The following is a 27,961-nucleotide window of genomic DNA, read 5'->3' as shown; positions in this document are numbered from 1 at the left end:
GGCTAACTAGCGTTAGCTCAATGACTGCAAGTCTACAGGTACGGTAGCATTATCCCGCAGTATGAATGAATAATTATAGATTTTCATGGAGCCACAAAGGAGCAGTTAAAGAGCGACAAGGCTCCAGGCAGACTCCTGCTCTAGATTATTTAAAAAAAATTAAACGAACTGTTTACGGAGGGAAAATGAAGCGTCAGACGTATTACCTCCTTAACTTCTTGGGGCTATGTGGGACGCTAGCGTGCCACCCGTGGTGCACCCTATCAACAGCAGGTGCATTTCAAGAACGGCAAATTTGAAACCAAATAAATGTCAAAATTCAAATTTTTCAAACATACAACTATCTTACACCCTTTGAAAGATAAACATCTCCTTAATCTAACCACGTTGTCCGATTTCAAAAAGGTTTTACGGCGAAAGCATAAAGTTAGATTATGTTAGGAGAGTACATTGACAATAGCTGTGTGTAATGTTTTGTCAATTCAAAGACAGGCGTCACCAAACCCATAAAACCAGCTAAAATGATGCACTAACCTTTAACAATCTCCATCAGATGACACTCCTAGGACATTATGTTAGACAATACATGCATTTTTAGTTCTATCAAGTTCATATTTATATCCAAAAACAGAGGTTTACTATGGCGTTGATGTTCAGGAAATCGTTTCCCTCCAATAACCGGCAGTCAAGTCAGCACCACAAATTAAATAATTAAAATTAGAAAACATTGGTAAAATATTATATTGTCATTTAAAGAATTATAGATTTACATCTCTTGAACGCAATCAACTTGCCAGATTTAAAAATAACCTTACTGGGAAATCACACTTTGCAATAATCTGAGCACTGCGCCCAGAAAAATACGCTTTGCTATACAGACAACCGGCCATGTTGGAGAGACCTAAAATCGAAAATACTATGTAAATAATCCATTACCTTTGATTCTCTTCATCAGATGTCACTTCCAGGAGTCCCAGGTCCATAACGAATGTAGTTTTGTTCAAAAAAGCTCATCATTTATGTCCAAAAAGCTCCGTGTTGTTAGCACATGATCTAAGCCAGCCGGACTTCTCGTCATGAACGAGGGGAAAAAATATATTTACGTTCGTTCAAACATGTCAAACGTTGTATAGCATAAATCATTAGTGCCTTTTTTAACCAGAACAATATTCAAGGTGGACGAATGCAGTCTCTTTTATAACGTATTGGAACGAGGGTACCCAACATGACCTCGCGCGCCAGAGTCTAATCGGCCATCACCGTTCCAAGGCTCTTGTTCGCTCAGATCTCATATTAGAAGATTCAAAACACTTTGTAAAGGCTGGTGACATCTAGTGGAAGCAATAGGAAGTGCCAAAACATTAATCAACCCCTGTGTGTTTCAATGGCATAGGCTTAAAGGTAATTCAACACATCAGGTATCCACTTCCTGTCAGAAAATGTCTCAGGGTTTTGCCTGCCAAATGAGTTCTGTTATACTCACAGACACCATTCAAACAGTTTTAGAAACTTTAGGGTGTTTTCTATGCATATAGAATAAGTATATGCATATTCTAGTTACTGGGTAGGATTAGTAACCAGATTAAATCGGGTACGTTTTTTTTATCCAGCCGTGAAAATACTGCCCCCTAGCCCCAACAGGTTAACTCCTCCACATAGATTCATTTTGTTCTCATTTTGGTTTTGAGGGGGGCATCAGATGAGGCTGTAGATTCTGGACTGCCGCAAGGTCTGCTGGTTTTCATCTCTCCTTGGCACGTAACTATTCAATCAAATGAATTGATTGTCTTAACGTGGCCACTTACCTGGTTTACTGGGACCGTGGCTGGCTGATCAAAGGGATAGGTTAAAGTCCAGCAGATGCTGTCACCCTCCAGGATAGGAACTGTACAGCAGACTAGCTTGAAATGCTAAAGTTCCACAGAGGAGAGCAAGGGAGATGGGTTAGGCCGGGGGTAGGGAGGTGGGCTGCAAAAGGGGTTAGGGAGTTGGGAAGGGGTACAACAAATGTACAGCCTTCTGCCCTGAACACCTGGTCTACAGGAACATGTGGGGAGCCCTGGTACCCCCTCCGTGTGTGTGTGTAGGTGGGGGGGATGGGGCTGTCCCAAACAACAATGCTGATCAAGGCAGGGTGCAGCCTGACACATAATTCCCCTAAAATGCCCACCTTTCTTGACCCTGATTAGTACTTGTGTGTGTTTGCGGGCTCACGCAGCAGGGGGGGACCCTAAGTTACACCTGCCCTAGGGCTCCAAATCAAGCTGATGATGTAGAGGGGGCCTCATCCCCTCCAATCGTCCTCCCCATGTACCCCTAGGCTTTGAGGAAGTGGAGGTCTGCCCTCTCAAACTACTGTGACATTGGGGGGGCGGCTCTTTTGAGCAAATTGTTGATCATGTTCAGATCAGGACAAGTTAACAACTCTGGCCCAGAACAAAGCCATGAGCAACGGGGAGTGGGAAAGGAGGGTGGTGCCAGACCAGTCACAGACTAGGAACAAGATTGCAGATTTAAAGGAAGAGGAGAATACAACGGTTCATATAGGCATTTTCGGTTTTGATTTGATTTCCAATGCTTGCTTGTACTACCTGCCATACAACTCTCCTTCCGTGGTCTCCAACTGCTCCTAAATACAAGTAAAACTAAATGCATGCTCTTCAACCGATCGCTGCCTGCACCTGCCCGCCTGTCCAGCATCACTTCTCTGGACGGTTCTGTCTTAGAATTTGTGGACAACTACAAATACCTAGGTGTCTGGTTAGACTGTAAACTCTCCTTCCAGACTCACATCAAACATCTCCAATCCAAAGTTAAATCTAGAATTGGTTTCCTATTTCGCAACAAAGCATCCTTCACTCATGCTGCCAAACATACCCTCGTAAAACTGACCATCCTACCAATCCTCGACTTCGGCGATGTCATTTACAAAATAGCCTCCAATACCCTACTCAACAAGCTGGATGCAGTCTATCACAGTGCCATCCGTTTTGTCACCAAAGCCCCATATACTACCCACCACTGCGACCTGTACGCTCTCGTTGGCTGGCCTTCGCTTCATAATCATCGCCAAACACATTGGCTCCAGGTCATCTACAAGACCCTGCTAGGTAAAGTCCCCCCTTATCTCCGCTCACTGGTCACCATAGCAGCACCCACCTGTAGCACGCGCTCCAGCAGGTATATCTCTCTGGTCACCCCTAAAGCCAACTCCTCCTTTGGTCGTCTCTCCTTCCAGTTCTCTGCTGCCAATGACTGGAACGAACTACAAAAATCTCTGAAACTGGAAACACTTATCTCCCTCACTAGCTTTAAGCACCAGCTGTCAGAGCAGCTCACAGAGCACTGCACCTGTACATAGCCCATCTATAATTTAGCCCAAACTACTACCTCTTCCCTACTGTATTTATTTATTTTATTTATTTTGCTCCTTTGCACCATATTATTTATATTTTAACTTTGAACTTTCTTCAAATAACAAATATACCATTCCAGTGTTTTACTTGCTATACTGTATTTACTCTGCCACCATGGCCTTTTTTGCCTTTAACTCCCTTATCTCACATCATTTGCTCACATTGTATATAGACTTATTTTTCTACTGTATCATTGATTGTATTTTGCTTTACTCCATGTGTAACTCTGTGTTTTTGTATGTTGTCGAACTGCTTTGCTTTATCTTGGCCAGGTCGCAATTGTAAATGAGAACTTTTTCTCAACTTGCCTACCTGGTTAAATAAAGGTGAAATAAATAAATAAAATAAACCTACTGCTCTTAGTGGAAAGGGTGTTGGCTTGTTGACGACAAACTCTCATCTCACCTTCTAATAATGCTTTTTTTCCTATATTGCACCCCAACATAAGATACGACACACTATAAAAAAGTGACATGGCCACTAGTGAGGCGACTCATAACCCACAGTCCCCACGGTTACCGTAATTTCCGGACTATTAAGCGCACCTGAATATAAGCCACACCGACTGATTTTTTTTTTTTTTTTAAGTATTATTTTGAACATAAATAAGCCGCACATGTCTATAAGCCGCAGGTGCCTACCGGTACATTGAAACAAATGCACTTTACACAGGCTTTAATGAAACACGGCTTGTAACAAAAATAAATAGGCTTTAATGAAACACGGCTTGTAACAAAAAAATAAAAAAATTTGCAGTAAGCTTTAGTTGTCTTTTTGCACTGAGTCAATTCCTCACGCTGCCGTTTCCAACGTCTTATCATCGACTCATTAAGACCAAGCTCCCGTGCAGCAGCTCTATTTCCTTTTCCAACAGCCAGATCAATTGCTTTCAACTTGAAAGCTGCATCATATGCATTTCTCCGTGTCTTTGCCATGATGAGGGTGACAAAATGACTACTGTAATCAGAATGATGGGAAGTGTGAGAGCGCTCGATTTAATCTAAACAGTAAACAAAAAAGTTGTTTGACCTTAACCCGTTCGTCAATTTCATTGGTCTAATGAAAGCTTCATGCCGCCAAAAAACTGAGCACGTCACAGAATGTAGTTTTTTTTTTTGAAAAAAAAAACATTTGAAAGCGGGAAAAATCCATATATTAGCCGCGTCATTGTTTAAGCCGCGAGGTTCAAAGCCTGGGAAAAAAGTTGCGGCTTATAGTCCGGAATTTACGGTATATCTGCTGGGCGGGTGGGTTTAGGGTCATGAAATATTGTGTGGATAATGGCCGTGTGGGTGGCGGCCGGGTTGAATAAAGAAAAAACAATACATCAAAAATTAATTATGTGTATATACAGTTGAAGTCTACATATACTTAGGTTGGAGTCATTAAAACTTGTTTTTCAACCACTCCACAAATTTCTTGTCAACAAACTATAGTTTTGGCAAGTCGGTTAGGACATCTACTTTGTGCATGACACAAGTAATTTTTCCAACAATTGTTTACAGACAGATTATTTCACTTATTCACTGTATCACAATTCCAGTGGGTCAGAAGTTTACCTACACTAAGTTGACTGTGCCTTTTAAACAACTTAGACATTTCCAGAAAATGTCTTGGCTTTAGAAGTTTCTGACAGGCTAATTTACATAATTTGAGTCAATTGGAGGTGTACCTGTGGATGTATTTCAAGGCCTAACTTCAAACTCTGCCTCTTTGCTTGACATCATTGGAAAATAAAAAGAAGTCTGGTTCATCCTTGGGAGCAATTTCTAAACGCCTGAAGGTACCACGTTCATCTGTACAAACAATAGTATGCAAGTATAAACACCATGGGACCACGCAGCCGTCATACCGCTCAGGAAGGCGACACGTTCTGTCTCCTAGAAAGGGACGTACTTTGGTGCGAAAAGTGCAAATCAATCCCAGAACAACAGCAAAGCACCTTGTGAAGATGCTGGAGGAATAGGGTACAGAAGTATCTATATCCACAGTAAAACGAGTCCTACATCGACATAACCTGAAACGCCGCTCAGCAAGGAAGAAGCCACTGCTCCAAAACCGACAGACTAAGGTTTGCAACTGCACATGGGGACAAAGATGGTACTTTTTGGAGAAATGTCCTCTGGTCTGATGAAACAAAAATAGAACTGTTTGGCCATAATGAACATCATTATGTTTGGAGGAAAAAGGGGGATGCTTGCAAGCTGAAGAATACCATCCCCAACTGTGAAGCACAGGGGTGGCAGCATCATGTTGTGGGGGTGTTTTGCTGCAGGAGGGACTGGTGCACTTCACAAAATAGATGGCATCATGAGGGTGGAATATTATGTGGATATATTGAAGCAACATCTCAAGACATCAGTCAGGAAGTTAAAGCTTGGTCGCAAATGGGTCTTCCAAATCGACAATGACCCCAAGCATACTTCCAAAGTTGTGGCAAAATAGTCCTTAGGACAACAAAGTCAAGGTATTGGAGTGGCCATCACAAAGCCCTGACCTCATCCTATAGAAAATGTGTGGGCAGAACTGAAAAAGCATGTGCGAGCAAGGAGGCCTACAAACCTGACTCAGTTACACCAGCTCTGTCAGGAGGAATGGGCCAAAATTCACCCAACTTATTGTGGGAAGCTTGTGGAAGGCTACCCGAAATGTTTGACCCAAGTTAAACAATTTAAAGGCAATGCTACCAAATACTAATTGAGTGTATGTAAACTTCTGACCCACTGGGAATGTGATGAAAGAAACAAAAGCTGAAATAAATCATTCTCTCTACTATTATTCTGACATTTCACATTCTTAAAATAAAGTGGTGATCTTAACTGACTTTAGACAGGGTGTTTTTATTAGGATTAAATGTCAGGAATTGTGAAAAAAAATTAGTTTAAATGTATTTGGCTAAGGTGTATGTGAACTTCTGACTAAAACTGTATGTATAAATTCTTGTGCAATTTATATCTATAGGCTACATTGAGGTTTTTCGTTTTAGGCTATCGGTCATTAGTGCTTAAGCTTTAGGGCCTAACTTTACGCGAGCCAAATAGCCTACACGCCAATCACCAAACGCTTTTTGGAACAGGCAGAAAAGTTAGCATCAATCCACTAAGGTAAAAAGGACAATGCCTGAGTTTAATTAAATAAGAAATGGAGATTTGAAAATAGAAAAGGAGGACCAGATTGTATTAAAACCTCTGGCTTTCATCAAGCTGCCCACTCAAGAAAAAGCTTCAAACTATAACCAGTGGTTCAGGTTATCAGTCAACCAACCAGGGTAGTTAAACAGCACAGGAGTGAAATCATCAACATGTATTGATCACATCTTTACTAATGCTGCAGATCCATCGGATATAGTGATCACAATATAGTAGGCATATCTAGGAAAACCAAAGTTCCAAAGGCTGGGCCTAATATAGTGGTATAAAATGTCATACAATAAGTTGTGTAGTGATTCCTATGTTGTTGATGTAAAGAATGTGTTTGTGTATAATCCGTGGTGTATAATGAGGAGAAAACAGATGTTGCACTTGACACATTTTATGAAATTGCTTATCCCAGTTACTAATAAGCATGCACCCATTCAGAAAATGACTATCAACTGTTAAATCCCTGTGGATTGATGAGGAATTGAAAATTGTATGGTTGATAGGGATGAGGCAAAAGGAATGGCAAATAGATCTGGCTGCACAACTGAATTAAAATAAACTATACTATGAACCAAAGATAAATGACAAAGAATGATAGTAAAAAGCTTTGGACAACCTTCATTTACATTTTGGGAAAAAGGTGAACTCAGCTCCATCATTCATTGAATCAGATGGCTCATTCATTACAAAACCGACTGATATTGCCAACTACTTTATTTATTTTTTAATTGGCAAGATTAGCAAATTTAGGCATGACATGCCAGCAACAAACGCTGACACTACACATCCAAGTATATCTGACTAAATTGTGAAAGACAATTGTAATTTTGAATTCCGTAAAGTGAGTGTGGAAGAGGTGAAAACAACATTGTTGTCTATCAACAATGACAAGCCACCGGGGTCTGACAACTTGGATGGAAAATTACTGAGGATAATAGCGGACAATATTGCCACTCCTATTTGCCATATCTTCAATTTAAGCCTACTAGAAAGTGTGTGCCCTTAAGCCTGGAGGGAAGAAAAAGTAATTATGCTACCTGAGAATAGTAAACCCCCTTTACTGGCTCAAATAGCGACCTATCAGCCTGTTACCAACCCTTGGTAAAGTTTGGAAAAAATTATGTTTGACCAGATACAGTGCTATTTTACAGTAAACACATTTACAACAGACTTTCAGCACGCTTATAGGGGAAGGACATTTAACAAGCACAGCACAGAAATTGATAATAAAAAGATTGGGGGGGCTGTTAGACTTCAGTGCTATATTGTGGATGACGACTTACCTGTCTAACAGAACACAGCGGGTGTTCTTTAATGGAAGCCTCTACAACATAATCCAGGTAGAATCAGGAATTTCCCAGGGCAGTTGTCTAGGCTCCTTACATTTGACATTTTAGTCATTTAGCAGACGCTCTAATCCAGAGAGACTTACAGTAGTGAATACATACATTTCATACATTTTTTTTCCCGCGTACTGGTCCCCCGTGGGAATCGAACTCACAACCCTGGCGTTGCAAACACCATGCTCTACCAACTGAGCCACACAGGACCTTACTTTTTTCAAGCCTTACTAACGACATTTGAGTAAAGCCAGTGTTTCTATGTATGTGGATGACTCAACACTACACGTCAGCTACTACAGAAACTGAAATGACTGCAACACTTAACAAAGAGCTGCAGTTAGTTTCAGAATGGGTGGCAAGGAATAAGTTAGTCCTAAATATTTCAAAAACTAAAAGCATTGTATTTGGGACAAATTATTCACTAAACCCTAAACCTCAACTAAATCTTGTAATAAATAATGTGGAAATTGAGCAAGTTGAGGTGACTAAACTGCTTGGAGTAACCCTGGATTGTATACTGTCATGGTCTAAACATACAACAGTAGCTAAGATGGGGAGAAGTCTGTCCATAATAAAGTGCTTCTCTACCTTCTTAACAGCACTATCAACAAGGCAGGTCCTACAGGCTCTAGATTTGTCGCACCTGGACTACTGTTCAGTCGTGTGGTCTGGTGCTACAAAGATTACATTTGGCTCCGAATAAAATTACAATTGGCTCAGAACAGGGCAGCACAGCTAGCCCTTGGATGTACACAGAGAGCAAACCATTAATAATATGCATGTCAATCTCTCCTGGCTCAAAGTAGAGGAGAGATTGACTTCATCACTACTGTGAGTGCTATAGACATGTTGAAATCACAGAGCTGTCTGTTTTTAAACGACTAGCACACAGCTAGCACACACATCACTAGCACACAGACACCCATGCATACCCCACAAGACATGCCACCGGAGGTCTCTTCACAGTCCCCAAGTCCAGACCAGACTATGGGAGGCGCACAGTACTACATAGAGCCATGACTACATGGAACTCTATTCCACATAATCAGGTAACTGATGCAAGCAGTAGAATCAGATTTTAAAAAACAGATAAAAATACACCTTATTAAACAGCGGGGACTGTGAAGCAACACAAACATAGGCACTAAACACATGTACACATGGATTTTGTGTTGTAGATATTTGGTAGTGGAGTATGGGCTTGAGGACACTCACTTAGTGTGTTGTGAATTCTGTAATTAATGTTTATAAAATTGTATAACTGCCTTAATTTTGCCGGACCCCAGGAAGAGTACCTGCTGCCTTGGCAGCAGCTTATGGGGATCCATAATAAATACAAATACATAAAATATGCAACCAAGCAGAACTGAAATCCTTTCAGAAACATGTTGGGTTGTTTTCACAGCTTTTGTATTTCCTTACAACTGGTCAAACTGATGTCATTTGGAAATTTGGCACTGAAAATGTTTCCCATTTTTCTTTTTCCCCGGTCCCTAAATGTCTTTGGTCCGCGACAGAATCAGGGATGACATTACTTTACTGATGTGAACTAGATTGAAGCGTTCATTCTATAATTTATGACATTCTGGTGAGCAAGGGTTTATTTAGTCTTCTAGGTTAATGTATACTGACAGAAGAGAAGCTGCATGTATTTAATTATAGACAATTTGACTAACAAATGACAGAAATTCTAAGCAGAAACATATGTAAATAAGGCAAAGAAAATCCTGCATCCCCTGTCACAAAATCATTCCTCCGTCTCTGACTATATTTACTATATTTGGGGGTCGCGTGCGGGCCTCAGATTTTCACTTCATCACATATTCAGGCGTTTGCAGATGGATTATTAACGATTGCAGGCGGGTGCAGGTGAACAAACAGCTGACCCGTGCACCACTAATGGCCACCTCTGTGCTTTTCCTTCTCCAGAACATTCCAACCCTGGGGACCGTCGCCATAACAATGGCGCTGCATAACTGTGATGAGGTGGCGGTGGCCGGCTTCGGTTATGACATGAACATGCCTCACGCACCCTTGCACTACTACGAAACGGTCAAGATGTCTGCCATCAAAGAGGTGCGTGTTTTTGTTGCATTCATATCAACTGGAAATGGGTGCATCTCAGTAGTCTTCGAGTGGCTTGTCCTCTCCTTGTCTACGCTAAGTCAATGTGAAAGAACTGGAAGGGCGAAAACGCATTGTCAGTGCACAAATCCACCGTATTGCTTTCCCCGATCCTGTGTTTTCAGGAGAGTGCAGATGAGAGAGCGGAGACTACATTGGCTCCCCACTAGACCTGTTAGACTGACGAGAGTATTATTCCATTATCTGTGTCTTTTGATTGTCTCTCGCATCCCTCCTCCTCCCTTTGAACTATGACCAAATCAATTACACCAAGAAGGAGCGTTTTAATCCTCCACTACATACTGCATCAGTGTTCTGTTATTACAGATGTCACAGAGGGGAGCTGACGTAGGAACTATGAGCTCAGAATGATAACCTTTCTCTAAACTCCCAGTGAACTCCTGACATTTGCCATGTTGAGCAATGCAATCAATGGAAACATCATCTAGTAGGTCTATCGTCATTGGAACACTAAAAGACTACCGCTCCCTCATGTCCTTCCGCTGGTGGTAATGTGCTGAGGTCACCTCTGAGGGGGTGATGAGATGCAGTAGTATCCTTACTCACTGTCTGACGTGAACTAGTCCCCTCCTTCAAACAGCGTTACCCACCGTAGACACGAGATGGATCAAGGTGCACTTTGGGGTGTTTTTCAACTTTCTCTAGCTTAGTGTAAAGGGGTCGTACAGGAGTGAATGTAGAATACCACTCTGTGCAGCATGGCTGTACACACCATTTGTATGTGTGTGTTATGTGGATGCAAAGATGTTAAAGCAAGAGGGAGGTTGCTTCCATATCTACTTTCTGAACTATCTCTTCATCCCTGGACTTTCAGCCTGAATCAGATAGCAAGGCCTGAATACACACACCGGTGTTACCGCTCAAATGGGTTTTCCCGGCCATGCTCCCTGTAGAGCATTGAAACCCTAGCCCTGGTTCCGTGTGAGTGAGATCCGTCAGTGTCTGGGTTTGGACGATGGTGAGGGAAACGCGGTGTGGCTCCATACACACACACACACACACACACACACACACACACACACACACACACACACACACAAACGTGCGCGCGCACACACTATAATCTATCGCACATTTTTCAGAAAAACAATGCATGCTTTTACTAAAGTGCCTATGGCAAGGCTCTTAACCAGGTCAAGTGAAATGTTTTGATGCAGAGAGAGATGATGCAAACAGAATAGAATGCAAGGAACGTCCTTCAAGTTTAGGCTGATGAGAACAGGGTCGTTGAACCTGACCTGCATTCATCTGACAATCTTCTTGTTTCTGATTGTGTTCCCTTGCACCCCCACAGTCCTGGACACACAACATATACAAGGAGAAGGAGTTCCTCCGCAAGCTGGTGAAGGCCAACGTCATCACGGACCTGACTAACGGGATCTGAGTCTGACCATCCAAGGGGTTTGCCTTTTCACAAAAGAACTACAGAACAGAGGATGCTGGGAATGAACCTGGGTGTTGGGGGCGGGAGAGGACCCTTAGAACCTGGACCCTGGTGGTCTGCACACTGCCTGAGTTTTTATGTAGAGGAGATTTAAGCGGATGACTCGGTGGAAAGGCGCACATACAGTGGGAAGAACAAGTATTTGATACACTGCCGATTTTGCAGGTTTTCCTACTTACAAAGCATGTAGAGGTCTGTAATTTTTAGCATAGGTACACTTCAACTGTGAGAGACAAACAAAAATCCCGAAAATCACATTGTGTGATTTTTAAGTAATTAATTTGCATTTTATTGCATGACATAAGTATTTGATCACCTACCAACCAGTAAGAATTCCGGCTCTCACAGACCTGTTAGTTTTTCTTTAAGAAGCCCTCCTGTTCTCCACTCATTACCTGTGTTAACTGCACCTGTTTGAACTCGTTACCTGTATAAAAGACACTTGTCCACACACTCAATCAAACAGACTCCAACCTCTCCACAATGACCAAGACCAGAGAGCTGTGTAAGGACATCAGGGATAAAATTGTAGACCTGCACAAAGCTGGGATGGGCTACAGGACAATAGGCAAGCAGCTTGGTGAGAAGGCAACAACTGTTGGCGCAATTATTAGAAAATGGAAGAAGTTCAAGATGACAGTCAATCACCCTCGGTCTGGGGCTCCATTCAAGATCTCACCTCTTGGGGCATCAATGATCATGAGGAAGGTGAGGGATCAGCCCAGAACTACATGGCAGGACCTGGTCAATGACCTGAAGAGAGCTGGGACCACAGTCTCAAAGAAAACCATTAGTAACACACTACGCCGTCATGGATTAAAATCCTGCAGCGCATGCAAGGTCCCCCTGCTCAAGCCAGCGCATGTCCAGGCCCGTCTGAAGTTTGCCAATGACCATCTGGATGATCCAGAGGAGGAATGAGAGAAGGTCATGTGGTCTGATGAGACAAAAATAGAGCTTTTTGGTCTAATCTCCACTCGCCGTGTTTGGAGGAAGAAGAAGGATGAGTACAACCCCAACCGTGAAGCATGGAGGTGGAAACATCATTCTTTGGGGATGCTTTTCTGCAAAGGGGACAGGACGACTGCACCGTATTGAGGGGAGGATGGATGGGGCCATGTATCGCGAGATCTTGGCCAACAACCTCCTTCCCTCAGTAAGAGCATTGAAGATGGGTCATGGCTGGGAATTACAGCATGACAATGACCCGAAACACACAGCCAGTGCAACTAAGGAGTGGCTCCATAAGAAGCATCTCAAGGTCCTGGAGTGGCCTAGCCAGTCTCCAGACCTGAACCCAATAGAAAATCTTTGGAGGGAGCTGAAAGTCCGTATTGCCCAGCGACAGCCCCGAAACCTGAAGGATCTGGAGAAGGTCTGTATGGAGGAGTGGGCCAAAATCCCTGCTGCAGTGTGTGCAAACCTGGTCAAGAACTACAGGAAACGTATGATCTCTGTAATTGCAAACAAAGGTTTCTGTACCAAATATTAAGTTCTGCTTTTCTGATGTATCAAATACTTATGTCATGCAATAAAATGCAAATTAATTACTTAAAAATCATACAATGTGATTTTCGGGATTTTTGTTTTAGATTCCATCTCTCACAGTTGAAGTGTACCTATGATAAAAATTACAGACCTCTACATGCTTTGTGAGTAGGATACACTGCCGATTTTGCAGGTTATCAAATACTTGTTCTCCCCTCTGTATGTGCCTTCTCACCCAGAGGCTCCTGTCTGACACAGCCAGGAGGGACGGGCATGGATCGAACGCCAGTGAGCGGACAATCGGACAACCGTGTTTACCATTTTGAAACCAGCGAGCATCGAATGAACGCATGAGTGGTATGGAAGAGGAGGACCGAAGGTCTGACAGACAGATGTAGACTGACAGACTGCAGGAGAGGGACAGATAGTTACAGCAGTGCCAAATCGACCTCGTTCCAAAGGGGGGAGGAGAATACCTCTCCCTCTACTGCCTGAATGTGTTTACTTTAACAGTGTAACTGTCAAAGATTTTTACTATGCTTTTTAACAAGCTCCAGCGACCTCCACCCCATCCCCAGTTCTCTCAGTACTGTCTATTCCGGCGAGCGTCCATCCAGGCCTGGCGGGGAGAAACCTTTTTCAAACCTCTCTCCCCCTTCTCACTTCCATATCAGCAGGCGTTTTTGAGGCCACCGTGCGTTTTGAGATTAGCATTTCAGATTTTAACAGGAAGTTTAGGCCTGGATTATTTTATTTTGGTTGAATTTATTTATAATTTAAGGCTGATAGAAGGAAAAGATAGTTAGTGCTCTAACAGTTCGCCATAACTTGCTTCCTCAATGACTCACTGTGGTGTCATAAGTTGTTGAGCGGATGTCCCTCAAATCCTAGCATTTCTATTATGACTCTTCACAAAATCAGAACAACTATATTTCCGGTCAAAAACGTTCTAAATGAAAATACCATATTTTTTTGTTTTTTACAAACACAGGAGCTTGTTGAATTATGTTGTGAATACCATTATGTGAGTGGTGAGGCAGACAGCCTAGGCCTAGGTTACCAGCCAAGCAGTGAGAGAGTGGAGATGGGAACTCTCCATTATTTGTGTGGTGCTGAGAAACATTCCTAATTTGTCCACATGCAGAGCTTATGTACCCTTCCGCCATGTTCCCTTCCGCCATGTTGCCAAGTTTATTTTCCCTGACTCGTAGCACATGCGAAAATTGTTAACTTAACCTTTATTTTTATTTCTCCTGTTATGATGGTTGAATATACACCATCGTGGAAACAGTGAAATCCCCGTTTTAGAGACAACAACCCGGTAGATGGATACACAGCAAAAGTGCAAGCAGGTGTTTGTTTACGATAATTCTGTTTATTATCAGTTCATTATTACATTAATTAACCTTGCACAGGCTATATAAAGTTTAAACCTGTGTGGCTGATAAAAGTTTGAGTAGCCAATTTTTGCAGCCTTATAGCCTATTCGATTCTGGGAATTGTTTGTTTCAATTAAACAATATTGAATGTAAAGGTATTGTTTTATGTCGGCTATAGGCTTTCATTAGTTAAGAAGGCTAATTGGAAGGCTCTTTTTAAAAGCGATTTGAGTTGTCAACGTGCTGTATTGTGAATTATAAGAGAGGCTTATTATCGTTCTTAATTCATGGCATTCTTCTATCCAAATCTTGAATAGACATGCAGACAAATTAATACAGGGAAGGGGAACACCTATTACCCTCCTACTCTGGAGTCATAAAAACAATTTAAATATATATACTTTTTTTGGCGGGTCATGGATCGGCTCTCAGAACAATTCTATGTGGTTGGTTCGGGTTGTGGAGAAAAATCTGTCCTGATGTCAAATATCGGTTGGGGCTCGGAATTGATGTGCCTGACCCTTGCAACACTCTAGAATGCAGTAAATTATCCACAGGAGTTGTATTATAATATCCTTTTTACTTGCATTATTAAACCCAGACTGGTATTACAATGTGAAAGCTTACTGGTCCCAAGTTTCTCAGCAAAAACGCCCATTTTTTTATGTTAGTTACTGTTCAGTATTTAAGTGTTGCTCCGTGCATAGCAGTGGTTCAGTAGTGACCAGATAAGACCACGCTATGGTTGCATTTTCTGCCTCCCTCGCTGCTTCCCTCAACATCGTCAACAAAACTTAAGAATGTCAATTATAAGATTTGAATATTTAAAAATGTACCGAATGTAATAATCAGCTTTATATGGTGAATTTTATTCTGACATGATACGTTTTTTGTTTGTACCTTTTTTTGGGTGACATTTGAGTTGTGTTTTTGAAAGTCAGTCATTTTCTATGAGGCTTTTTTAAATTAATAGTAAAAAAAAAAAGTGTGCTTCCTGGACTGGACAGGAATTTAAACAGAATTGACCCCAACCCTGTTTTTCCAGCCTGGTCACTAAGCAGAATATAACTTTTAAAACTGGAGACAACAATGACATCATACAGGAAACCTCACCATATCACACATTGGGAGAGGTCTATATCAGTTATCACCTTGCCCTGAGCAATCAATCACTGGCAAGGTCGTTACACTTCAAATCACAAGTGTTGCTGTTTCATTTTATATTATATATACAGTGCCTTCAGAAAGTATTCATTCCCCTTGACTTATTCCACATTCTGTTACAGCCTGAATTTAAAATAGATTTTCTCGCCCATCTACACACAATATCGCATAATGACAGTGAAAAAATGTTTTTTAAAAATGTATCACATTTATTTCAAATAAAATACATAAATATCTCATTTACATAAGTATTCACACCCCTGAGTCAATACTTTGTAATCACCGCCAAAGTTGCTTCTACATCGGCTTTTTGGGTAAGTTTCTAAGAGCTTTTCACATCTGGATTGCCCATTATTCTTTTTCAAATTCTTCAATCTCTGTCAAGTGTGTAGTTGATCATTGCTAGACAACCATTTTAAAGTCTTGCCATAGATTTTCAAGACGATTTAAGTCAAAACTGTAACTAGGCCACAGAAGCATTCAATGATGTCTTGGTAACTCTAGTATAGATTTGGCCTTGTGTTTGAGGTATTGTCCTGTTAATAGGTGAATTTGTCTCCCAGTGTCTGTTGGAAAGCAGACTGAACCAAGTTTTCCTCTAGAATTTTCCCTTTGCTTATAGCTGTATTCCTCTTATTTTTATCCCCCAAAAACTCCACAGTCCTTGCCAATGACAAGCATACCCATAACGTGATGCAGCCACCACCATGCTTGAAAATACGAAGTGGTAATTGGATTTGCCCCTAATGTAATGCTTTGTATTTAGGACAAAAAGTGAATTTCTTTGCTACATTTTTTTGCAGTATTACTTTATTGCAAACAGGATGCATGTTTTCTAATATTTTTATTCTGTCCAGGCTTCCTTCTATTCACTCTGTCAGTTAGGTTAGTATTGTGGAGTAACTGACTGGGTGTAATGATGCACCATCCAGAGCCTAATTAATAACTTAACCCCATGCTCAAAGGGATATTCAGCGTTTGCTTTTTTTTTTGCGAGGCATTGAACAACCTCCTTTGAATCTGTGCTTGTAATTCACTACTCGATTGAGGGCCCTTAGAATTATCTGTATGTGTGGGGTACAGAGATGGGGTAGTTACTCCATAATCATGTCAACCACTATTATTGAACATGGAATGAGTCTGCAACTTATTATGCGATTTGTTAAGCACATTTTTATTCCTTAACGTAGGCTTGCCATAACAAAAGGCTTAAATATTTAAGACATTTCGGCTTTTAATTTTGCAATAATTTCAAATATTTTCTACAAACAAAATTCCACGTTGACATTATGGGATATGGAGTACCACAGTATGTGTCAAAATACCAATAAAACGTCAAACAGGGAAATGGTTCTAATTGTTTCTCCACCATTCATTTTCCCCATAGGGGATTTTGGAAACACTTCAAATAAAGGGGCCGTGTTTCGTGTAGGCTTACCCTGGCGTGACATTTTATTAACCATGTAAATCTCTCTCGGACAAAGTGACTTTTTATAAATATATATTTACCTGTATTTGCCCCCCAAAATGAAATAATTAGCTGCTAATGTGGCTATCATAAAGGAGTACAAATGCCAAGATGATCTGGATTGAGACTGCAAAATCGAGGCAAAGGTAAAAATCTCTGGATTAACCATCTAATGCTAGCTAAGTATAGTAATGAATAAATAGGCTACATTTCTTTAAATGGACAATAAATTGACACAATACCCGTCAGCAAAAGTATCAGCTAGAAATGACGCGCAGGAGTTTTGCATGATGTCTACTTTTATGCCTATTAGCATTTTTGAATCTGAGAGTAAGTAGAGCCAGATATATTGATGAAAGTCACCTTGTCCGAGAGATTTACATGGTTATCAAAACGTTATGCCAGGGTAAGCTTACACGAAACAAAGCTCTTATTTTAAGTGTTCCTAAAGTGAATGGTGTAAAAATTATTGGAACCTGTTTTGACCGCTAAGTTTTATGGGTATTATGACACCTCCACTGTGGTGCCCTATTGTGTGTAGATCAGGGACACAATCTCAATTGAATCAATTTTAAATTCAGGCTGTAACAACATTTGGAAAGAGTAAAGGGTTGTGGATACTTTCTGAAGGCATTGTATAAACGTCTGTGTGTGTATATATAGACTTTGTCCTATCTGCGACTTATTAATAAATATGTTGACCCTTTGGTCGCTTGGTAAGGTGACTGATGGATGGTGTGTATTTATTTGTTTTGTATGTTTTTTGTTAAAACATAAAGGACTGTCAATGGGTGGTCTAGTGTGCAGGTAACTATCTGTGCAGGCCTTAGTTAGGTTACAAAGGCTCTGGTGTTCTTTCCTGTTGTGCAGCCCCCGTACTATAGCTGTGTCCATTATTCTTTTATAGAGATTATAGACTCCACAAGAAACATACTGTTAAGTTAAAAAAGCATTGGTCTAAGCCTGGAGCAGGATTTCCTGATTCCTGCTACCTGCTGAGAGACAGGAAATAATTTTTAAAGCCCTATCCACTACTTCCTCTTGCACACTTTCTCTCTCTTCTTCACCTGCCAAACCCTTATGAAGATCTAGTTTCATTGTACAGTTGTGGCCAAAAGTTTTGAGAATGACACAAATATTAATTTTCACAAAGTCTGCTGCCTCAGTTTGTATGATGGCAATTTGCATATACCCCAGAATGTTATGAAGAGTGATCAGATGAATTGCAATTAATTGCAAAGTCCCTCTTTGCCATGCAAATGAACTGAATCCCCCAAAAACATTTCCACTGCATTTTAGCCCTGCCACAAAAGGACCAGCTGACATCATGTCAGTGATTCTCTCGTTAACACAGGTGTGAGTGTTAACGAGGATAAGGCTGGAGATCACTCTGTCATGCTGATTGAGTTCAAATAACAGACTGGAAGCTTCAAAAGGAGGGTGGTGCTTGGAATCATTGTTCTTCCTCTGTCAGCCATGGTTACCTGCAAGGAAATATGTGCCGTCATCATTGCTTTGCACAAAAAGGGCTTCACAGGCAAGGATATTGCTGCCAGTAAGATTGCACCTAAATCAACCATTTATCGGATCATCAAGAACTTCAAGGAGAGCGGTTCAATTGTTGTGAAGAAGGCTTCAGGGCACCCAAGAAAGTCCAGCAAGTGCCAGGAACGTCTCCTAAAGTTGATTCAGGTCAATCCTCAAGAGGCGGGTGGACAAACAAAAACCCACAAATTCTGACAAACTCAAAGCATTGAATATGCAAAAATGGGCTGCCATCAGTCAGGATGTGGCCCAGAAGTTAATTGACAGCATGCCAGGGTGGATTGCAGAGGTCTTGAAAAAGAAGGGTCAACACTGCAAATATTGACTCTTTGCATCAACTTCATGTAATTGTCAATAAAAGCCTTTGACACTTCTCAAATGCTTGTAATTATACTTCAGTATTCCATAGTAACATCTGACAAAATATCTAAAGACACTGAAGCAGCAAACTTTGTGGAAATTAATATTTGTGTCATTCTCAAAACTTTTGTCCACATCTGTAGTGGCCCGTAGTGACCCATCCAAACCAGGACACAGACTGTTGTAAGGATACTCTTAAGATGCGCACACACACAAATTATCTGGCACACATACATTGCCTAGTGAAAGTCGACACACCTCTTGGACAGTCTTCACATTTTGCGGCCTTACAATTCAATCTAAAAAGGGATTAAATCCGATCTTACTGATCTACACAACCAACTCCACATTTACAGAGTGAAAAATGGTCTTGATTGCGTGTCTTCACACCCCAGAGTTTACACTTGGTGGAAGCGCCTTACAGCTGTGAATCATTTTGAATAAGATTATACAAACTTTGCACAACTCTTAGGGCAACATACAGTGCCCTTTGTAATTATTGGGACTGTGAATATTTTTTCTTCTTCTTTTGGCACTATACTCCAAAAGTTTTGGGATTTCAAATCGAACAATGACTGAAGTCCAGACTGTCAGCTTTAATTTGAGGGTGGGGAAGAGAGAGACTATGTACAAAAATGTCATTTCTAAACGGTTAAACCAATATGGATGAAAATACCCTCAAATTAAAGCTGACCATCTACACTTTAACCTCATAGTCATTGTTTGATTTCAAATCCAAATTTTTGTAGTATTGAGCCAAAAGAAGAAAAAAAGTTTTTTGTCAAAATTGCACAAACTCAGTAAATTTGGTTGGGAATCATTAGTCAGGTTTCCAGTGACCCAGGTTTATTCGACAAAAGCAATGTCGCAGAATCATTGCGTCATGTAATGGAAACGGCAGTTATAGGGGACATTTTCTAAAGATCGACAAAAATGTTATCTGTTCGAAGGGTGGATTTGTCTTTTGTAAAACTTCACTGCAAAAAATGATGGTAATTGTTTTTCAAGGCACGTCATCACGTAATTAAAGTTTCACGCCACATTATTTTCTAATTCTACTGCCTGCAAAAACTTTTTTTTCAACTATTAAGGATTGTCCTGACTTTAATGAACTCCTGAATAGCTTTTCTAGTTGGCTGGCAAGTTTCACCATCCAATTATTTCAGATCTACAGGATTGCAAGTTTTACCATGGCACCGACTGTGGCGATTCGTTGGCACATGAGAATTAATAGTGAAAGAGAGCAACCCCGTCTCTACGTGTTTTACTGGTTTGTAACTCACTGACACTGCCCCCGGTTAAAGGGGGAAAAAGCAGCCCAATAGTCTAAACACAAGGAAGAGGAACATGGGGATGGAAAGTGGGAGAGGTAGTGGAATGATAGTGGTTCTGGAACAGAGGTAATGAATACACTGTTCATAATACTATAACTGATAGCACAGGTAGTGCAACAAGGCAATTGAGAGCATCCTGTCGGGCTGGATCATCGTCTGGTAGGGCAACTGCACCACTAACAACCGCAGGGTCTCCAGAGGGTGGTGCGGTCTGCACAATGCATCACCGGGGGCAAACTACCTGCCCTCCAGGACACCTACAGCATCCGATGTCACAGGAAGACCAAAAAGATCAAGGACAACAACCACCTGAGCCACTGCCTGTTCACCCCCCTTTCATCCAGAAGGGGAGGTCCGTACAGGTACGTCAAAGCTGGGATCAAGATAGAAGCTGCACGCACACCATCCCACAAGTCCGGAGATGTGAGTGAGTCCAGTTGTTGATGGGCAGAGACAGAGATGTTGCTCTCTGTCACTGCTTGAGGGAGACTGCAAGTATTGTGGGACGTGCAGAGTCAAGAGGATGTGCAGATGTCCGGCCCACTAGTAACCTCCTTAGCACCTGTCAGGGCTCAGGTCAAACAGGTCAGAGAGAGTTTGAGAGGCAGGTTTATGGTACCCCCTAGACTCTCAGTCTCCGGTCAGTCATGGGGGATGGGGAGTGCAGTGTGCAGCTCGGTTGTGAGGTGCTAATAATAGTCACTGGCAAGGACTTTGTAATAGCCACCCCTAAATATGAGCAGCATATTTACGAAATAAGGAATTCCCTGCTGGAATGTCAGTCTAGAGCCCGCTGGGTCCAAGGCAGGTCCGGCCACCCCATCAGAGGCGGGCAAGGAGCAGCCAGGTTCAGAGCGCTGAGGGCGTCCATAGGGTGCCGAGGGGTGGCTCCCCCACAGAGGTGGGCCAGACCCCCAGGAGGGCCCCCGTGTCCAGGGCCAGGGAGGAGAGCAGGCCCAGAAGCAGCTGCTCCCCAACAGAGGCAGGCCAGGCCTCAGCAGTGGAGAACAGGTGTGGGCGGTGGTTCCCCACAGAGGTGGGCTGTGCCACAACAGAGGAGAGCAGGCACAGCGGTGGCGGTTCCCCAACTGAGACAGGCAAGTCTCTGGTGCAGGAACCAGAGGAGGGCCCAGGGCAGGCCCCGGAGCAGGCCCCAATGATAGACCCAGGGTAAGGGCCTGATCAGGACAGTGCTGGTGAGTCCAGGGCAGATGGTGGATTAGTTCGGACCCCAGGAACAGGAATAGGTAGTGCTCCTGGAACAGGACACTGGGGGGGGGAAGTCTGGTGTGTCAGCCCCATCCCGTCGGGGTTGAGTCAAGCAGCAGCAGGACCAGGATTGGAGCTGGGTCAGGTGGTGCAAACTGGGTAGGGGCCATCCTGGACACCCCGAACAGGACCCAGGGCTGTGTCAGGTGAAGCGGTACTGTCAGTGTCTGGTGACAGGGGTGTGGCTGGGTTCCCCCATGGGCCCAGGTCAGCGCTGGACCGGTCATCGGAGGTAGCAGCAGACAGGTCTGGTGCTGCTGGAGGGTCCCCTAGTGCAGGGATAGGCAGAGAGTCAGAGGCAGACACGGCCTCTGTCGCTGGCGACAGCTCGCCAGGTAGCTCTGGCTGGTGATGATCTGGTGGCAGTGAGGAATAGACTCCAGTCAGCAACATAGGCACACTACCGTGTGGCGATGCTGCTGGAATCGCATAGACCGCCCAAAGCCAGGGAGAGGGTTCCCCCAGAATCCCCAGCAGTGGAGGGGGGATTGGTAATTACATCTGGTGTGGGCTCAGTCTTGAGGACCAGCGAGGGCTTAGGACATGACGTGTCCCTGCCCGGTCACAGCCATGCCCGACAACGGTGCCGGGGATGGAGAGGCAATGGATAGTCACACCCGACAGTCACAGTCACACCTGGCAATGGTGCCGGGGTCGAAAACACATTCTTGCTGCTGTCCTCCTTGTGACTGGCCGATGTTCTCCACTGCAAGCTGTTGGAGAGGGCTCCGCTGACAGGAAGAATCACGGGATCTGGTCATCTGTTGATAATTGCGAAGAACACAATTTTCTGCTCAATACGGGCAAAACGTGCTTCCTGTACTCCATGTGATATTTGCAGCATTGTCCACGGCGCTGCAACTTCCCAACGTAGAAGAATAATCCACACGCTGGGTTGTTGGGGATGCGACCCCACCTGGTCCTGAGTAGTATCACACAGGTGGAGGAGACGGGCTATAGGATCCATGCTGCACCGTTGGCAGGTGTGGGGCTCCCATAGACTACACAGAGGGGGTATATTACACATGGTCGTAGTTCACTGGATACCCCAGAGCCATACTCCACTGGACTACAGGTGGGCTGTGTGGAAAATACCCTGTGTGGTCTCTGGGCCGCCACAATACGGCGGCCCAGAGTCACATTGGGGACATAATCAGAGTCACAAAGTCACAAATCCGTCTCGAAGGACCATAAAAGAGAGCGACCCGGATCTACGTATTTTACTGGTTTGTGACTGGTTAGAGGGGAATAAAGCATTTCAAGAGTTAACACAAACAGGAACTTGATTTAAACACTCTGAGGAAGATGCACATTGGGATAAAAAGTGGGAGAGGTAGTGGAATTGTAGTGCTTCTGAAACAGGAGAAACAGAGGTACTGAATACACTGTACACAATACTATAACTGATAGCACAAGTAGAGCAACAAGACTATTAAAGGGAAGGATGAAAATGTATATGCTGCCTGCACATATGACAATGCAGCTATACACAAGACGGCATACAACAATAGCAACAACTAACTATTAAGAACTATATATACATGTCACACAACTCACTTTGGGCACGCACACCATCCCACAAGTCCAGAGATGTGAGTCCAGTTGTTGATGGGAGAGACAGATATTGGTCTTTGCCGCTGCTTGAGGGTGACTGCAAGTATTGTGTGACGTGGAGTCAAGAGGATGGGCAGATGTCCGGGGCCCTAGTAACCTATCAGGGCACAGGTCAGACAGGTCAAAGAGCGTTTGAGAGGTAGGTTTATGGTACCCCCTAGACTCTCAGTCTCCGGTTGTGGGGGATAGGGAGTGGAGTGTGCAGCTCAGGGTTGTGGCAAATATTAATACATTTTTGCATTCTATCTATGTTGGATTTCACGGGCAACATGAGACATGAAACGGATAGGTGGGAGGGCATTTAGTCTGTCACCAATTTATTAATGCACAATTTGCCTAAATGGGTAATGGAACAGTAGTGGTGCGTGGGTAAAATCACTGGGGAAGCTAATCCAAAAAAAAGCCATATTACTACCTATGTGTTGTGATTATTGGATTCTTTTCTATTTAAAACCTGTTAGTTCATATGCCTTGCGACCGTGATATGTAGGCTGAAGGCAGAGACAATAAGAATACACAGTGGCAGAATAAATTCAACCACACATTTGTTTCATTACAAAACCGGAGAGCAACATCTGTCCGGTGAAGTCCACAAATCATATTGCATGTAACAAACAGTTACATGACCTACAGCATGGTCAAGCAAGTTAATGTTTCCAACATTTTTGGGCAACTTAATAACTATTGATTTAAAACCACGGAGAGTTACCGCAAGTCGCAAAGAAAAGAGGAGCTGCCGCCACTATTCCAGCACCATTTAAAATTCAACATTTCAACATCATCTATCTAATCACCTATGCTTAGTCTAATATAGTGACAACTAAAAGATACCAAAAATAATTTTTCCCAATCAAGGTAAGCTAAATAGGATGTAGCTGTCCATGGTTTTAATTGTGTGTGTGCGCGCAAGTAGAAAAACATATTGACTCACCCTACTTGTAGAGAAACGCCATGTTGAACTTCCATCCTCTCAGGCCAGGGGCACAATGTATGAATTTATGGTTGGATCAGAATCGGCGTTATAATTGGCGTTATAATCATTGGCCAGTATGGGAAATTAGGTAAAACCACAAGTCCAAATCCCTATCTCCATCCATGGCTAATTTAGGAAAGGGATTATTTTAGCTAGCTAGCCACTGGACGAAAACAACACAATGAGGTGCAACAATTCAAGTTTTTCTCTGTCAATAATGACTGTTAATGATGACATTTGGTCTGAAGCCAAATCCAAACTGGCTTCCCTTTACACTTTATTTTGGGTGTGCAAGGACCATTCACAGCTGAGCTCGCTCAGTTTAGCTCAATGCTGATTTGGCTATTATTATTTATTCATTTTTATCAAGGGAGGCCAAATGATCGCTGGCTTCCCTTGCATTCAATGCTATGGGCGGCAAAGATGTCATACTCTTTCTGTCCAGGCTACACATACTGAGACAGAGGCACGGTTTCGTTCACTCTGATGCTTACTCCAGTGAGATACATTCAGCCTCTTGCGAATTGAAGGACATTTATTAAACACAGAAGAGAGGAAAGCTAAATACTTATATCTTTTTTTCTTGGTACCTTTTTTGAGGAAGGCAGGCTTCTTTTGGCATCCATGAATACACAACACAACACCGTAATGGAATCACTTCAACCACTTCATTTTTATTCGACACTGCAGGATTTAGCTAAACGTTTTTTTGTGATGTCATTACGTCCAGCTGTTTTTATTGACACAATAAATGGTTAAACATTTTTTATTTAACTAGGCAAGTCAGTTAGAAACAAATTCTTATTTACAATGACGGCCTACCGGGGAAGAGTGGGTTAAATATCTTGTTCAGAAAGACAGGTGTTTATCTTGTCAGCTCGGGGATTCGATCCAGTAATCTTTTGGTTACTGGCCCAACACTCTAACCACCTGCCGCCCCAGGTTAAATGTAAACGCACTGTAGCAGGCAATGTGAAGTCTCTACTTTCTGAAGGCACTGTAAAGTCTGCCCGAAGGTGCTTTCCCCTGGTATTAACTCTGGCGTGTAGACTTTCACTAGGTACTGATCTATGCAAACGGAAGTGGGAGCGAGTGAGAGAAATTACTTCAGCACAGCTGCTGGTGCTGTAAGCAAATTGCGAGTGGGGGACGCTGGAGCATTTTAAAAGGCCAGTGGGGGTGTTCCATCCTGTGGGTGCCAGCAACACCGGGCCCATTACGCGCGGCTGGCCACTAACACTCCACTCTCACGGCTCTGTTGGCTGTGATTCAGCAGACTTTACTATCACCACGGCTAGCCCCAACCACGCTCTGCCTCCTGGGTGGCGAATATGTGCGCCTGCGGCCCTTCAGCGGACTCCCCTTTTATTCCCGGCGACAGATTCTGCACTCCGCGTCCTCTCCGTGGGCTTGGAATGGGAAGGGTGTGACCCCTGGGCTGAAACCTAAACTCCTCGTAAATGTCGAGGACGTGTGAAAGGGAAAGAAGGCACGCACACACAGACAGGAGAACAACATCCGCCTTTCACTCTGTTTACTTTAGAGAGGGTAAACTGAGACAATGGAGAACACCCTCTCTGTCCTCATTTTCTCACTCTCTGACCCGCGCTGTCCCTCCTTTTTACCCATCCCTCTCTTTGGTCCATGTCATTGGGGATATAATCAGTGTCAGGTTTACGGCTTTTTAGGAAATACTGGATCAATAATGTGATAAACGATCTTCAGAAAATGTTTATATACAGTATCTCACAAAAGTGAGTACACCCCTCACATTTTTGTAAATATTTGAATATATCTTTTCATGTGACAACACTGAAGAAATGACACTTTGCTACAATGTAAAGTAGTGAGTGTACAGCTTGTATAACAGTGTAAATTAGCTGTCCCCTCAAAATAACACAACACACAGCCATTAATGTCTAAACCGCTGGCAACAAAAGTGAGTACACCCCTAAGTGAAAATATCCAAATTGGGCCCACAGTGTTAATATTTTGTGTGGCCACCATCATTTTCCAGCACTGCCTTAACCCTCTTGGGCATGGAGTTCACCAGAGCTTCACAGGTTGCCACTGGAGTCCTCTTCCACTCCTCCATGACGACATCACGGAGCTGGTGGATGTTAGAGACCTTGCACTCCTCCACCTTCTGTTTGAGGATGCCCAACAGATGCTGAATAGGGTTTAGGTCTGGAGACATGCTTGGCCAGTCCATCACCTTTACCCTCAGCTTCTTTAGCAAGGCAGTGGTCGTCTTGGAGGTGTGTTTGGAGTCCTTATCATGTTGGAATACTGCCCTGCGGCTCAGTCTCCGAAGGGAGGGGATCATGCTCTGCTTCAGTATGTCACAGTACATGTTGGCATTCATGGTTCCCTCAATGAACTGTAGCTCCCCAGTGCCGGCAGCACTCATGCAGCCCCAGACCATGACACTCCCACCACCATGCTTGACTCTAGGCAAGACACACTTGTCTTTGTACTCCCGCCACACACGCTTGACACCATCTGAACCAAATAAGTTTATCTTGGTCTCATCAGACCACAGGACATGGTTCCAGTAATCCATGTCCTTAGTCTGCTTGTCTTCAGCAAACTGTTTGCGGGCTTTCTTGTGCATCATCTTTAGAAGAGGCTTCCTTCTGGGACGACAGCCATGCAGACCAATTTGATGCAGTGTGCGGCGTATGGTCAGAGCACTGACAGGCTGACCCCCCACCCCTTCAACCTCTGCAGCAATGCTGGCAGCACCCATACGTCTATTTCCCAAAGACAACCTCTGGATATGACGCTGAGCACATGCACTCAACTTCTTTGGTCGACCATGGCGAGGCCTGTTCTGAGTGGAACCTGTCCTGTTAAACCGCTGTATGGTCTTGGCCATCGTGCTGCAGCTCAGTTTCAGGGTCTTGGCAATCTTCTTATAGCCCAGGCCATCTTTATGTAGAGCAACAATTCTTTTTTTCAGATCCTCAGAGAGTTCTTTGCCATGAGGTGCCATGTTGAACTTCCAGTGACCAGTCAGTATGAGGGAGTGTGAGAGCGATGACACCAAATTTAACACACCTGCTCCCCATTCACACCTGAGACCTTGTAACACTAACGAGTCACATGACACCGGAGAGGGAAAATGGCTAATTGGGCCCAATTTGGACATTTTCACTTAGGGGTGTACTCACTTTTGTTGACAGCGGTTAAGACATTAATGGCTGTGTGTTGAGTTATTTTGATGGGACAGCAAATTTACACTGTTATACAAGCTGTACACTCACTAATTTACATTGTAGCAAAGTGTAATTTCTTCAGTGTTGTCACATGAAAAGATATACTCAAATATTTACAAAAATGTGAGGGGTGTACTCACTTTTGTGAGATACTGTGTATATATATATATATATATATATATATATATATATATATACGCTACCATTCAAAAGTGTGGGGTCATTAAAATAACATCAAATTGATCAGAAATACAGTGTAGATATTGTTAATGTTGTAAATGGCTACTGCAGCTAGATTTGTAATGAATTTCTACGTAGGCGTACAGAGGCCCATTATCAGCAACCATCACTCCTGTGTTCCACTGGCACGTTGTGTTAGCTAATCCACAAATGCTGGAGCATCAGCATTTGTGGGTTCGATTACAGGCTCAAAATGGCCAGAAACAAAGAACTTTCTTCTGAAACCCATCAGTCTTTTCTTGTTCTGTGAAATGAATGCTATTCCATGCGAGAAATTGCCAAGAAACTGAAGATCTCGTACAACACTGTGTACTACTCCCTTCCCAGAACAGCACAAACTGGCTTTAACCAGAATAGAGAGGAGTGGGAGGCCCCGGTGCACAACTGAGCAAGAGAACAAGTACATTAGAGTGTCTAGTAT

The 27,961-nt window shown here is 43.0% G+C and overlaps 1 protein-coding gene across 7 annotated transcripts in view; it reads left to right on the top strand.

Annotated features, from left to right (window-relative positions):
* The window catches only part of LOC106568969 (CMP-N-acetylneuraminate-beta-1,4-galactoside alpha-2,3-sialyltransferase), an 88,049-nt gene extending 70,337 nt beyond the window's left edge, over positions 1-17,712 (top strand). For all 7 annotated transcript variants that reach the window (XM_045693886.2, XM_045693888.2, XM_045693887.2 and 4 more), the window contains 2 exons: positions 9,829-9,975; positions 11,339-17,712. In XM_045693886.2, the coding sequence (XP_045549842.2) occupies positions 9,829-9,975; positions 11,339-11,428 (237 nt within the window). In that variant the 3' untranslated portion in view covers positions 11,429-17,712. The remainder of the gene's footprint in view (positions 1-9,828; positions 9,976-11,338) is intronic.
* The last annotated feature ends 10,249 nt before the right edge of the window (positions 17,713-27,961 follow it).

Source organism: Salmo salar, chromosome 14 (genome assembly GCF_965601325.2).
Source record: "Salmo salar chromosome 14, fSalSal1, whole genome shotgun sequence".
In the NCBI taxonomy this organism is placed as follows: domain Eukaryota; kingdom Metazoa; phylum Chordata; class Actinopteri; order Salmoniformes; family Salmonidae; genus Salmo; species Salmo salar.
This window is presented reverse-complemented; position numbering and strand designations above follow the sequence as displayed.